Below are 15,194 nucleotides of genomic sequence, written 5' to 3' on the forward strand. Positions count from 1 at the left end.
ACTTTAACTTTTAATGATACCTTTGCAGCCAAAACTTTATATAAGTCACTATGCTTTTGATGACAGAATCAAGCATTTCTCACCCTAGAAATTTAAAAATTGCTTTGACTTATTTAGCACCAAGTCCTACAGTTTGAATAGTTGTTCCTAGCTATTCTAAGCTCCTAAATGTACCTTCTAATTGTGCTACTCCAAAGTTCAAAGGATCTGTTTAGAAAACTGAAAAACAAAAAGTTTCATCGTATAATCTATTCAACAAATATAATATTCATTAAGCTACTATTACTCTATTAATTAGCAGGAACTTAGCAGTGCTCAAGATTTACTCTTGGCTCTGTGCCAGGGATTGAACCGAAATCAGCTACATATAATAGACAAGCACTTTAGGGGCTGGAGCAATAGTACAGAAGGTAGGGTATTTGCCTTGCACACGTCTGACCCGGGTTCAATTCCAAGCATCCCATATGGTCCCCTGAGCACCGCCAGGAGTAATTCCTGAGCACACGAGCCAGAAGTAAACCCTGTGCATCACCGGGTGTTGTGACCCAAAAAGAAAAAAAATGACAAGCACATTAACTCCAAATTGCAGTATTTTAAGTTTGTTATAATGTAGCTGACTTAAAATGATTATGACTTAAGAAATGAATAAAAAGACAGAACAGGAAAGCTGGGGATATAGTTCAGCAATAGAGTACTTTCTTAGCATGTGTGAAGCCCTGATTCTCAAACCCCAGCACGGGTGGAGGGGAGGGGGTTAGTGTGCGGTGGGATGAGGGGGTAGGGAAGAAGGGAGGGTTGAGAGATTTGTTTTTTCCCCCAGGCAGACTGTAATACACATAGTGAAAGTAATGGATAATTTAACTTTGCTAGTATCAGAACAGACAGCAGAAGCAAGTTGTCCAATCAGATTATTACTTTTTTTTGTCTTTTTGGGTCACATCCAGCTATACTCAGGGGTTACTCCTGGCTCTGCACTCAGGAATTACTCCTGGTGGTGCTCAGAGGACCATACAGGATGTTGGGAATCAAATCCAGGTCTGTCGTGTGCAAGGCAAATGCTTTAACCACTATACTACTGCTCCCGTCCCAGAAAACTGCTTTTTTTTTTTGCTTTTTGGGTCATACCCAGCAATGCACAGGGGTTACCCCTGTCTCCGCACTCAGGAATTACCCCTGGCAGTGCTCAGGGGACCATATGGGATGCTGGGAATCAAACCCGGGTCAACAGCATGCAGAAAACTGAATTCTAATCCAAAACAATAGCGTAATATTCTTAAAATTTTTTCTGAATATCAACACCATGAAATAGAACACTAAAACAATATGGGAATGACAAGAAGAAAGAGGCATACCAGAGAACTGGGGATTACCTCCTCTAGCCTACAGAGAACTGTGAAATTATTTCCCTTCCATGTCTACCATTAATTTCCTATCAAAATAAATATGTCAACAAGAAAGGAAAGAGCAGGAATGTGTTTCATGGTCATAAGACAGAGCTAATGAGCACTCCAAATTGTTAACAGGGACAGCAGTTTAGATTAGTTAAGTTTGGAAAATACGACAAGAGGGGCCAGAGAACAGTACAGTGGATAAGATGTTTGCCTCGCATGTGGCCATTCCGGGTTCAATCTCAGGCATCCCATATGGTTCCCCAGGCACTGCCAGGAGTAATTCCTGAGTGAAGGCCAGGAATAAACCCTGAGCATCGCCAGGTTCACACCATCCTGCCCCCCAAAAGGAAACACAAGAGAATCCTATAACCAGTGGGGACCACAGGCCCAAATGGAATCATGGTGAGTGGAGAAAGAGCCAGTATGTTCATGTGTTCATAGTGATAAGATTCTCACACGACAGGATTTTAGAATGGGCTGGACTGCTAAATGAATCTGCATAAACAAATAATTTCAGCTCAGTAGAAATTTTGTAAGAGCTGTAAGCTACAAAAAGCACTAGAAAATCACCAAAAATAACTAGTAAGTTTTAGAAGAGAAAGGTTGGAACTTAAAAAAGCAAAGAAAGAAAAAATGAAAAACGAGAAAAGGTTAAATATCAAGGACTTGGTTGCTGCAACACTACTTTCTGTTTCTGCAAAAATATGTAAATCATTCATTTCCATCGTTAAATTCTTAAGTATTCTTTTTGACACAGTTTTTCCAATTTCTTTTCCAGTTTGTTCATTGTGAATAGAAATAACTGATTTAAAAATAAATTTTTGCTTTTGTATTCTGCTTTGCTAAAGTGATTTATTAGATATATCTTTTGGGGGGTGAAATAATTTAAAGCTATATCCAATATGGTCCTTGCTCTCGGAGAACCCAGCAGGCTACCCAGAGTATCCTGCCCACACAGCAGAGTCTGGCAAGCTCCCTGTGGTGTATTCGATATGCCAAAACACAGTAACTAGGATGGGTCTCATTCCCCTGACCCTGAGAGAGCCTCCAATGTGGCACTTGCTAAAATCTCAAGGCTAGGACGAATGGAGACATTACTGGTGCCTGCTCAGGAAATCGATGGACAAAGGGATGACAGTGATACAGTGATATCTAACATACAATGGAAGTGAATGATTTATAAAACGAAAATCATAAAAAATTGATGAAAAGACAAAAGCAGGTGGAAATATTTATCTTCATTCTAGGTTCACGGATTGAAGAGTTTAATGTCATTAAGATGTTCATACTAACCAAAGTGATCTAAAGATATACTAGAACCTCTATTAAAATCTCATTTACATGTTTTTGCAAAAACAGAAAATCTCAAGAGAACAGACAGAATGTCTTTCAAAATAAGGGAAAAGGCAGGGGCCATAGTACAGCAGGTACGGCACATGCTTTGCACATGGCTGACCTGGTTTCAATCCCAAGCACCCTACAAGGTCCCCGGTGCACCACCAGAGTGGTGGTCCCCAAGCTCAGAATTAGGAGTATTCCCTGGGCACCAATGGGCTGTGGCCCCAAAACTAAAAAAATTAAGAAAGGAAAAAGTCAGAAAACTCATACTTCCTGATTTCATCCTTTTCTACAAGGATAAGTAATCAAAGCAATGTGATAATCACATAAAGAGTTATATATAGTCTGGTGATACTGAAACAGATCCTTTACATACATGGTTAAATAATTTTTAACAAAGGTGTCAAGACAATTCAATGAGGAAAGAGACATTTTTCCCACACATGCCAATGGGAAAGCTGAACAGACACACACACAAAAGGATGACCTTGGACCTCCTACCATCATATACATGCACTATTAAAAAATCAACACAAAATCTATCGAAGGTCTAAATGAAAAATCTAAAACTCGAACCACTCCATGTGAGTCCCTAAAACACAGACACAAACACAAATACAAAAAGACAATGTATTCTGTAACAATTTCTTAGCAATGGCACAAAAGGCTGAACTACTAAAAGAAAAAAATTGACAACTGAAATTCTTGAATATTTAAAAAAAACTTTGCAGCACCAAATATGTCAACAGAGTAAAAGTACAGCCCACAGAATAGGAGAAAGTATGATCATGTTTCTGATAAGTTAACATCCAAAATAAGTTCTAAAGTTAAAAAAAAACTAATTCAAAAACGAGTAAAGAACTTGAATAAACATTTCTCCTAAGAAGATACACAAATGGCTTAAGAGCATGAAAGCACACTCAATACCACTAATCATTAGGGAAATGCAAATTTAAATTACAATGCTACACCAACTGATACTCTTTAGGCCTTAGGCCGTGCACTATGAAAAAAAAAGAAATGATATCTGTACACCCTTTATAAGAGCAGTTGTACTCATAGTAACTACATGTGGAAGCAACCTAAGTAACCATTCCTTTTTTTGTTTTGTTTTTGGGCCACTTTGGCTCATGCTCAGGGGTACTCATGGGTGGCTGTGCTTGAAAGACCAGATAGGGTGCTGCGGATCAAACCCAGGTTGGCTGCGTGCAAGGAAAGTACCCGACCAGCGTTACCATCTCTAGGGTTCCTAAATAGCCCTTTCTTAGGTAAACAATCAGCGGCATCATCTACTATATGGCAAATACATCACAGTCACAGTCCTCCCGTTGTTCATCAATTTGCTCGAGCAGGCCCAGTAACGTCTCCATCATGAGACTTGTTGTTACTATGTTTGGCATATCGAGTACGTCACGGGGAGCTTGCCAGGCTCTGCCGTGCGGGCGAGATACTCTCGGTAGCTTGCCGGGCTCTCCGAGAGGGGCGGAGGAATCGAACTCGGGTCGGCCATGTTGGCCGTGTGCAAGGCAAATGCCCTACCGCTGTGCTATCGCTCCAGCCCATGGTAAATACATACAAAAATATAATTCAGAACTGAAAAAGAAAGGAAAACCTGACATTCTCCAGCATGAATCTTCAGGACAGTATACCAAGTGGCATGTTAATTATAAAATTACATGCACAGCGGGTAGAGCGTGTGCCTTGCACATGGCCAATCTGGCAGACCCGACTTCAATTCCTCTGCCCCTCTCAGAGAGCCCAGCAAGCTACTTAGAGTATCTTACCCGCACAGCAAAGCCTGGCAAGTTCCCCATGATGTATTCAATATGCCAAACACAGTATCAACAAGTCTCACAATGTTATTGAGCCCGCTCAAGCAAATTGAGGAACAATGGGAGGACAGCGCTACAGTGCTACCATATATAACATTCACTGAATGTGGAATGTAGAATAGAAGCTTGTAGAAGAGAGGAAAGGAGGAGTTACTGTTTACTAGTATAGAGGTTGATTTTTCCAAGACAAAGCACTCTGAAGATAGTAGCCAGGAAAATGGCTCAAAGGGCTACCAGCGCATATGCTGCAGACAGGGACATGAATTCTGATCCTCAGTGCCACAGGATTACCACCACTGCAGGATGTGCCCACAAAACAAAATAACTCTGGAGATAGATGGTGGTGATGACTGAATAATATTATCAACACATTAAAAGTACTGAGCTAAAGGGGTATGGTGACACCAGCAGGTCAATCTTACCTGTGAGGCGAGCGCATCAGCAGTCTGATGGAGCCGTCAGACTTCCAGATACCCCAAAATTGCTGCTGTGCCTTTGGCCAGACCCCAAAAACTTGGGGCAAAGTTTACCAAGAAAGTAAATGGCCAAATGTTAGGTATGTGGGAGACACACCCACAAACCACCTCGGGCTCAGCTATATAATTGGAGGCATGGCCTCTCTGGTTCCTGACTGAACTGCTTAACGGCCATGATCCCAGAGACTCAGAAACAAATCTCAAACCCCAGCGGCTTTTGGCAGAAATGCATCCAGACCCATCTCTAGCAAGTGTTTCCAGCATACAGTGGAGAAGTGCCACTACCAGGATGTGCCGGATGGCACTGGGATATGTCCTGAGAGAGCAATCAGGCTACTGAGATGTATACCAGCCCCCTCACTTAAGACTGTGCACACCTGAACAAGTTACTAAATTTAGCCTTAGATTTCTCAGGTGTGAGATTAAGAGAAAAATACTATTATCTCACCGGTTTGCTATGAAGACTTAAAATGGTAAAGGTAAAGGTAAAGGCCCTCCCATTGATCGTCGATTTGCTCTAGCGGGCCCAGTAACGTCTCCATTGGAGACTTTGTTGTTACTGTGTCTGGCATATCGAATACTCTCGGTAGCTTGCTGGGCTCTCCGAGAGGGGCGGAGGAATCGAACTCGGGTCGGCCGCTTGTAAGGCGAACGCCCTACCCACTGTGCTATGGCTCCATTACCATTAAATATATTGTTATGAAAATAATTCAGAAAATTTTTTCTAAATTCAACTGAAGCAACTCTTTCGGCTATTTAACATGATCCCATCAGTTAAATTTAATCAATAAATGAAAGATCTCACTTAAGGCTAAAATCTCTGATTATTATAATTCTAAAATAGCATTTCAAACTTAATACTTCCCTATTCTGGTTTTCCTTCAAGGGGAAATATTTATATTTGTTTACACAACTAACCACAAACTTTCATTTACAAACCAGTCTACATTTTGGAAGTTATAACAAGTTATTGACTTAAAAATGTAAAAAAAAAAAAAAAAAAAAAGGCATTTTAAAAGAATGACCCAATAACCCAATCACTTAAGAACCTACTGCATATTTATTCCAAGGGCTGGTTTTTTTTACAGGCCATTCTTTGTAAATAAAACTTTACTGGAAAAGTCATTTACACACGAAATATGATGGTGGGTCAGAGAGACAGCAGAGCGTACAGAGGTTTAAGGCACTTGCCCTGGATGCAGTCAATTCATCATCGAAACTGCACCTAGGAGTGATCCCTGAGCAAAGAATCAAAGCTCTGCTGTGTGTGGCCCAACCTTCCCTACCTCACACCAAACTACGGTGGAGACTCACTGCATGGCATGAAAAGTTCATCAAAAGGAGTGAAATAGAGTCATGTAAAAGTATTTCATGTGAAATATTCCGGTTTCATTTTTTAAAATAGTAATACTTACAAACATGACTATCAACAGAAGTGATAACTAGGAAGTGAAGAGGAAGAAAGGTCCACGGGACAGTGGTGGAGGGACTTTGACTCAATGGCAAAAAGATTGGTGTAGCAGCACTATAACTGTGAGACAATTCCAATATTCTGGTAAACTATACCTCAAAATTTTTTTTTCAATTCCAAACACGAACAATCATTAAAATTTTATTCCATGACTATCCAGGATAAAATTCTCGATTCTGACAGCAAAATGTAATGGTTCAACTGCCATTCAGATTCTCTTTTCTTGTCTTTTCCCTGTTGAGTCAGCCCAGAGAAGGACACTCTGAAGACCCTCTGCCCCCAGAATTTCTCATCTCCAGAATTCCTGGAACCCACAACACAAGACTGCCTCCTGCTTTGGTGCTAGCTAGCCAACCCCCGCCTCAAGCCTCCTTTACTTCAATATAAACCCACCCTCAGCCACAAGATGGTGGCTTTCATTAGCCTCTCTAGAGGCCTGTAAGATCCACCCCGGGAGCACCCTCTTTCTATAAACCTCTTTCAGCCTAATTCTCCTCTCAGACTATGTTTCTTCCTCTCCACAACCCATTCCCAGACATTTCACTCCCCAGTTTAGGTATATTTAATTACTACATATACAAAACATAGATATTTAAATACTGTGAAAGTCTTTTACAGACTCGTTAAGTTCATCAAACGATTTCCAATATTTATATGGATAAAGATTTCTTTTCATTTAGGTGAACTAATTCTTACCTCCTGATTAAATTTATGCGCCATCTCATTAAGTAGTGAAGAAAAAAAGCTAGCGTTCTGTAGCAGGACTCGACCCATAACTCCAAGGTATGTTGACATCACTACAGGATATCTCTGTGCAATTAAAATATAGCACATGCAAAATTGTGTCAAGGAAAAAGTCCAATTTTTAAACAATACATAACAAAGTGAGAATCAACAGAACCATGGAATAATAATAATCTCCTTCATACCACTCTTCCTTTAAAGAAGTGCTTATATTTTCCTGAATTCTGACTTTATCAAGTATCTATGTACATATAGTACATATATTTATATACTCTCGCATATACAGAGAGAAAAACAGAGACAAATATTTAATATTTAAGTTCTTCTACTATGTGATATTTGTATGGAAGAATTATACATTAAATACCAAGGTATAGCAGAAGAATTTAAAATAATATTTATATGGATCTATTTAAGAGTACACTTTGAAAATAACCAGTAGCCTCATGTAAAAACTAGAATTATTCTTGCCATTCCTCTACTTCAAATTCTTGTGTAAAAATATGCAAGCATAAGTTAAAGAAATGACTTATCAATGGATCAGTACTTTTTATGTAGAAAAGGCAAGGCTGTAACTACTCTGAAATTTGCTTAATTTACTTCAAAACTGTCTAATAATTTTAAAAGCTTTCCATATACCTCTAACAAAGAAGAACTAATTTTCTAATTAAGCTGAACAGTTAGAACTAGAACTTAGAATCTAATACTATCCTAAGAATACTTACCTCCCCTTCAATAATGCCTCTAAAAACACAGGGTAGAATAGGTTGAAACATTTGCGGACCTAATACTGGGTTTACTTTGAGGGTATTTTCCACAACCTAGAAATCAAAAAGACACAGGGAATACTAAATAACACAAATAACTTTTATGCAAGCCATAGATATAACATATTAAATATCACACACAAATTTGAGAATATATACTAGATAGCACATCAATCAAGCACTGAACACACTTTTACAAGATAATCCATTAAAACAGGAACCTGAAGTAAAATTTCTAAATTTAGACACAACTATACATCTTACATAGAATTAAACTGAACCATACTCTAATAATAAAGGTAATGCTTTAGTGAGATTCTTATCTTTGCATTATAAACAATAAAAATTTACAAATGTTACATTAATAAAGGCAGTTCCCTAGAGCTGTAAAGGGGAAAAAGATAAACAACCCAAAACTGACAGAAAACATGTAAGTTGTGGTTTTCAAAAGTGAGAGCTGGGGCTGGAGCGATAGTATAGCAGGTAGGGCATTTGCCTTGCATGTGGCCAATACAAGTTCAATTCCCAGCATCCCATATGGTCCCCTGAGACCCGACAGGAGTAATTCCTGAGTGCAGAGCCAGGAGTAACCCCTGTGCATCATCAGGTATGACCCAAAAAGAAAAAAAAATGTGAAAGTCAGAAACTACCCTTTCTCCTGAAGTCCAAACATAAAGCTACATCTAACTTTATCAATAAATTAGAGGGAAAAAATGGGTATGTTAAACATATATTATATATATATTTTTTTAAATGAGAAAAACTTTCATGTGTAAAGTATTACTCAATCATGAGCATAAGCTGTTACAGGTAAAAATTCTGAAATATAAGTCACATTTATATGAGATTGGTTTCCCTTTCAACGAAGATAGAGACCATAAGTTTCAAAGTGGAATGGGATCTTCTTGCTTGTATAAGTTTGCTTATTTTTTAAGGGAAAGATGATGGAGCTGCAATGAGACCCAAGAATAACTCTAACACACCACTTTAGTAGAAATGAAAACCAACACCATTTGAGAATGGTGTTGGTTTTCATTTTGGGTTTAAGGTAGATAGATCTAGGTTTTCTTGTAAACTTCCAGTAATGCTTCCCAAGATTAACCACCAGAATTCATGATTGAGACACAGTATTTACTGTGCAGGATTATTCCCTGCTCAGTAAACTTTCAGCATCTCTGGTCTCTGCTCATTAAATGCTAAAAGCATAACACTATGACAATCAAATATGCCTCCACTGCATTTTCAAACATTGCCAATGTCACCAATAGCACCCCTGAATGACAATATTCTATAATTCTGAGCAAAAAGGAAATTTCCAATGTACTGTGAACCAAACACTGTGCTCTCCGAGATACAGATATTCTCTCAGATCTTTTAGCATCAAAAAATACAATTTCTAATTGTAAACAAAAGGAGATTCATAAGGGAATTAAATCTCTGCATCAAAGTGTTTTTTTAATTAGATTCAAAATAAAGACTAGGAAGACGTAACAGGGCAGTATTTTATCCATGATTTGGGAGTAAGGCTATCTGCTTGGTAAACATGTGGTCAACCCAATTCCCTTCTAAAATTCTCCAAAGAAGCTAGGGAGACAGCTCAGGGGGACATCCCTTGCATGCTTAAGGGCCCGAGTGTGAACCCCAGCACCACATGCCCTTCACCCCTTCACGGCACTGCCAGGTGGCCCCGCTAGTCAACTATCACAGAGAGTGGTCACAAGAACACGACTTAGGAGGAATTCCCACCCCCCAATTCCACTAAAATGCTAAGAGTTTAAAGACAGACAGGCATAATTGTAGGATAATACTGTTTTGTCCTTCCTCGGGTGGTTTAGGTTTATCAGGTCACACCCATTTCAATGCTCCCATTCTTTTGTTTATTGGTAACCACTTCTCTATGCTCTCTTCTCCAAACAGTTAATCAGCTTATTCCCCTAATGAGTTTCTGTTAATTTGTAAGGTCAGATCTTTCTATGACACTGAACTTATATTGTAAGTTAATATTGCCTTTCTCCTCTCCTTTGTCTTTTGAATAGTTTACTTTAAGGCAATGTTCTTTTGTTAAGACACAAGAAGACAATATTATGCTTCTGTATCGCCCCAGCTGGAGCGATAGCACAGCGGTAGGGCATTTGCCTTGCACGCAGCCAACATGGCCGACCCCAGTTCGATTCCTCCGCCCCTCTCGGAGAGCCCGGCAAGTACCGAGAGTATCTTGCCCGCGCGGCAAAGCCTGGTAAGCTGGGCACTTGATCATTGTATAACTGAAACCCAAGCACAAAATTTGTAAGCCTATAACTGTACCTCATGGTTTTTCACTAATAAAAAAAGAAAAAAAAACACTATATTTTATCCACTGTGTAGAAAATACAATAAATTCTGATAAATGTAAAAAAATAAAAAAAGCCTGGTAAGCTACCCGTGGTGTATTCATTATGCCAAACACAGTAACAACAAGTCTCAAGATGGAGACGTTACTGGGCCCGCTCGAGCAAATCGATGAACAATGGGAGGGCCTTTACCCTTTACCTTTATGTCTTTTGAATAGTTTACTTTAAGGCAATGTTCTTTTGTTAAGACACAAGAAGACAATTAATATTATGCTTTTGTAACTTGGAATTTAATTGGCTTCAGATACTATTCATTCCCGGGCATCTGCTACTTCAACTTAAGCCTCAGTTGCCCTCAAAAAAGCAGGGTCCCAACGAGGGACTGGATGGAACCAGGGCAAACAGTAAGCTATGTGTTACCCTGGCATCGAGATGGGCCTGGCCAAAGTGCCACAATTCTTAACTATAAGAGTTTGATCATGGACAAATGCTGTCATGATCCAAAAGTAACAACGAGAATAGGACCCTGCTAGGGATAAAAAGACTAATCTGGCCTGAGCACTGTAGTCTGAGATCAGGATGACCCCAGGAGAGCAATTCTATAAACTTAATGCACCTCTTACTGTGTCCATACAAAATAATTAATATTATGGATGCTTATATGTTTGTTGAACAAGGAGAGGAAAAACACAACCATGGGATTCCACCCTTGGGTGGGTGGTCCTGTTGAAAGAGAATTTGTCCTACAACCATATGCAAAAAATGGGCTTAGACCTCGACCTAACACTATGCACAAAAGCAAGATCAAAATGAATTAAAGATCTCGGGCCGCATGGGAGCCTTGTGGAGAGCAGGTCTGAGCCGGGGGTGGGGGTGCGACTGAAACTTCATGGGGGGACAGGCGTTCCGGCCCATCCTTTACGCCCTACCAAGGTCACCAGTTGCCCCCCACGAGCAGCTCTCCGGCACGGCCACGGCCCCAGAAGCACAGAAACCAATCTCTTAATTATCTGACTCTCAGTAGAAATACTTCCAGGGTTAATAAATAAAATAGCAGAAATCCAAAACTGCGTGGCCGACATCATTTAATTCTTGAACCCAGCTGTAGAAAGCAAATCATTTCACAATGCTTTTTCAGCATGGCTGATGGGGGGGGGGGGGGGAATAAAGTCTAAATAATAATGGTGCAACTTTTATCGAAACAATGAAGCTAGTCAAAGTAGATAGAGTGTTAACTAGAATTCATCTGCCCCACAGGCATGGGGGGTGGGGGGTTATTGGGGTCCTTCGTGGTGAAAAATAAGTATTGGTAAAGGGAAATGTGATTGATATTTGCATGACCGAGACCTAAACCTGAAAGCTTTGTAACTTTCCCCACAGTGATTCAATAAATAAATTTAAAAAAAAAAACACAAAAAAGATCTCAACATCAGGCAAAAATCCATAAGGTACATCGTTTATTTGTAACTACTTCTCTATGCTCTCTTCAAGGTCAGCAAAACCCTCCACGATATTGAGGCTAATAGTATCTTTAAAGACGACACTCCACTGACCAAGCAAGTGGAAACAGAGATAAACAAATGGGACTGTCACTGTCACTCTCCTCCCGTTGTTCGTCTATTTGCTAGAGCGGGCTCAGTAATGTCTCCATTGTGACAACTGTTACTGTATTTGGCATATCGAATACGTCACGGGGAGCTTGCCAGGCTCTGCCGTGCGGGCGAGATACTCTCGGTAGTTTGCCAGGCTCTGCGAGAGGGGCGGAGGAATCGAACTCGGGTTGGCCATGTTGGCCACTTGCAAGGCAAACACCATAACCACTGTGCTATCGCTCCAGCCCTAAACAAGTGGGACTATCTTAAATTAAGAAGCTTCTGCACCTCAAAAGATATAGTGACCAGAATACAAAGACAATCTACATAATGGGAAAGGATATTTACCCAATACCCATCTGACAAGGGGTTGATATCAAGGATATACAAAGCACTGGTTGAACTCTACAAGAAGAAAACATCCAACCCCATCAAAAAATGCGGTGATCAAATGAACAGAAACTTTTCCAAAGAAGAAATCTGAATGGCTAAAAGGCACATGAGAAAATGTTCTACATCATTAATCATCAGGGAGATGCAGATCAAAACAACAATGAGGTATCATCTCACACCACAAAGACTGGCCCACATCCGAAAGAACAAAAGCTACCAGTGTTGTCATGAATGTGGCAAGAAAGGGACCCTCCTTCACTGCTGGTAGGAATGCCGACTGGTTCAGCCCTTTTGGAAAACAGTATGGACTATTCTCAAAAAATTAGAAATTGAGCTCCCATTTGATCCAGCAATACCTCTCCTGGGAATATATCCCGGAGAGGCAAAAAAGTACAGTCAAAATGACATCTACATTTCTATGTTCATTGTTGCACTGTTCAAATAGGCAGAATCTGGAAAAAACCCGAGTGTCCGAAAACAGATGACTGGTTAAAGAAACTTTGGTACATCCACACAATGGAGTACTATGCAGTTGTTAGAAAAGATGAAGTCATAAAATTTACATACAAATGGTACTACATGGAAAGTATCATGCTAAGTGAAATGAGCCAGAAAGAGAGGGACAGACATAGAAAGATTGCATTCATCTGGGGGATATAAAGTAACAAAATCGGAGACTAACACCCAAGAATAGCGGAGATAAGTACCAGGAGGTTCACTCCATGGCTTGGAGGCCAGCTGCACATGCTACGGTAAAGGGCAGCTCAAACAGAAAAGGGAGCACCAAATAAAGGGTGTTGGGAGGATCTTCCCAAGATGAGAGATGCATGCTGAAAGTGGACTACATACCGAACATGATTGCCACTCAATGCTTCTTTTGCAAACCACAGCACACAAGAAGGACAGAGAAAACCAAAGGGAATGCCCTGTCACAGGGGTGGAGTGGGATAGGGGGGTGGGGGGTGGGGGGTGGAATACTGGGAGCATTGGAGGTAGAGAATGCGCATTGGTGGAGAGACGGGTATTCAATCATTGTATAACTGAAACCCAAGCACAAAAATTTGTATGTCTACAACTGTACCTCATAGTGTTTCACTAATAAAAATGAGAGAGAGAGAGAGAGAGAGAGAGAGAGAGAGAGAGAGAGAGAGAGAGAATCTGTCCTAGAAGCAGCATCCCCTGAGGGGAAGAACTTTACCCCTATTGATTATTGTGACCAAACCTATGTGTAAGCCCACCCCTCATGGTTTGGGGATTTAACTAGACTGTAAGAGTAGGCTGGGGAGAGAAGATCGAGATTGAGATCCAGAGCCGGAGCCAGGAGAGAGGGGTTCCAGATTGGGGCCCGGGAGAGAAGAGAGAGAGAGAGAGACAGGAGTGAATGATCAATCCACCACTTGGCCCTCACTTCCTCTGTTGTCTGCCCCAGGGCCCGGGCCACCCCAAGGAGGGGGGGATCGGCCGGGGGGTGGGGGGGGGTGGGGGGGGGGGGCCCAAGAACTGGGCAGCCAGGGGAAGAACCGCTGAAGCCACCCCCTGGCCGCAGTTTTTTTACAATAACTGTGAAAAAAATTAAACACAGAATAAAGGATGAATACAGGAACTTACAAGAAAAAATTCTCAAGAGGTAACTAGCTTCAGATTTCTCTTCTTTTTTTTTTTTGGCTTCAGATTCGAACTGAAACCTAAGTGTGCAATGAAAAAAACTAAAAAGCATCTCAATTTGTATCATGTTTCTCTTCACCCCGTGCCCCTCACCCCCCCAAAAAAAAACCTCCAGAAATAAGCACAATCACACTGTTGAAAAGCAGGGGAAAGCATAGCTAAGACTGAATAAAATATTTAAGAAACATTGTTAGATATACAACTATGTATATATGGGCAACTGACCTTCTCTCATACCTGAATCAGTCAAGTAGGCTGGGTTTCAGAGTTTCCAAACTAAAGAGTTTGTACAAACTCAGTTGTACAAATTACAATGAATGAAAGAACCCTACAGCAAAGCACATCATTATCAAATCCCAGAACATCAGGAATAGGAAAAAAATTAAAAGTTTCAGAAAAGAACAGCAAGAATGCAGAAGTGGGTTTAGCAGTGGAAGAAACTGTTTCAAGAAAATTAAAATACCTGGTGGGAGCGATAGCACAATGGGTAGGGTGTTTTCTTTGCATGTGGCCAACCTGAGTTTGATCCCGGGCATCCAGTATGGACCACCCATGCACCCCCAGGAGTAATTCCTGAGTGCAGAGCCAGGAGTGACCCTTGAGCATAGCCTAGTATGTCCCCACAAAAAAGTTATTTAAAAATGCCTAATGGACTAGTGTATTTAAATATATCAAATAGAGACAACTGCAAAGAACTTAGTACATATCAAAAATCACACGATGGCCGGAGAAATAGTACAAGGGTTAAGGAGCACAAGGCATATGCCAATTCAATTCCTGGCACTGCATAAGGTTCCCCAAGCACCACCAGGAATGATCCCTGCGCTCAAAGCTGGGAGTAAGCCCTAAGAACTGCCATGTCCAACCCCCGAACAATCAAAGTTACAATGAAAATTTAGCTCAGTAATTACACAGATTTATGCCAAAGAACAAAAGCAATCGCAACTACAGATCCCACCTTTGAATAGGAATGCAGTAATTATAGTGTAAACATTGAATAGTGATGTAGTTAAATACTGAAAACTACTTAGAGAATGAACAATAGAAGGTGTGTGAAGGGAGTCAGTGATCATCCTCCACAAGGGTAAGGGAAACCAGCAGCCAGATAACAGATAACAGATAACACATAAATGGCACTCCAAGACAGGCAGGCATATACAATCAGCAGCCAGTGGCTGCTTCTGCGCACGCACTT

At 40.6% G+C, this 15,194-nt stretch overlaps 1 protein-coding gene across 1 annotated transcript in view; it reads right to left on the minus strand.

Annotated features, from left to right (window-relative positions):
• IPO11 (importin 11) overlaps nt 1–15,194 on the minus strand; it is a 185,194-nt gene that overhangs the window by 61,772 nt on the left and 108,228 nt on the right. The window contains exons 25-26 of the mRNA XM_056112106.1: nt 7,978–8,073; nt 7,205–7,318 (exon numbers count right to left, since the gene is read on the minus strand). Of these exons, the coding sequence (XP_055968081.1) occupies nt 7,205–7,318; nt 7,978–8,073 (210 nt within the window). The remainder of the gene's footprint in view (nt 1–7,204; nt 7,319–7,977; nt 8,074–15,194) is intronic.

This window comes from Sorex fumeus, unplaced genomic scaffold, assembly GCF_029834395.1.
Source record: "Sorex fumeus unplaced genomic scaffold, SorFum_2.1 ptg000015l, whole genome shotgun sequence".
NCBI classification, from domain to species: Eukaryota; Metazoa; Chordata; class Mammalia; order Eulipotyphla; family Soricidae; genus Sorex; species Sorex fumeus.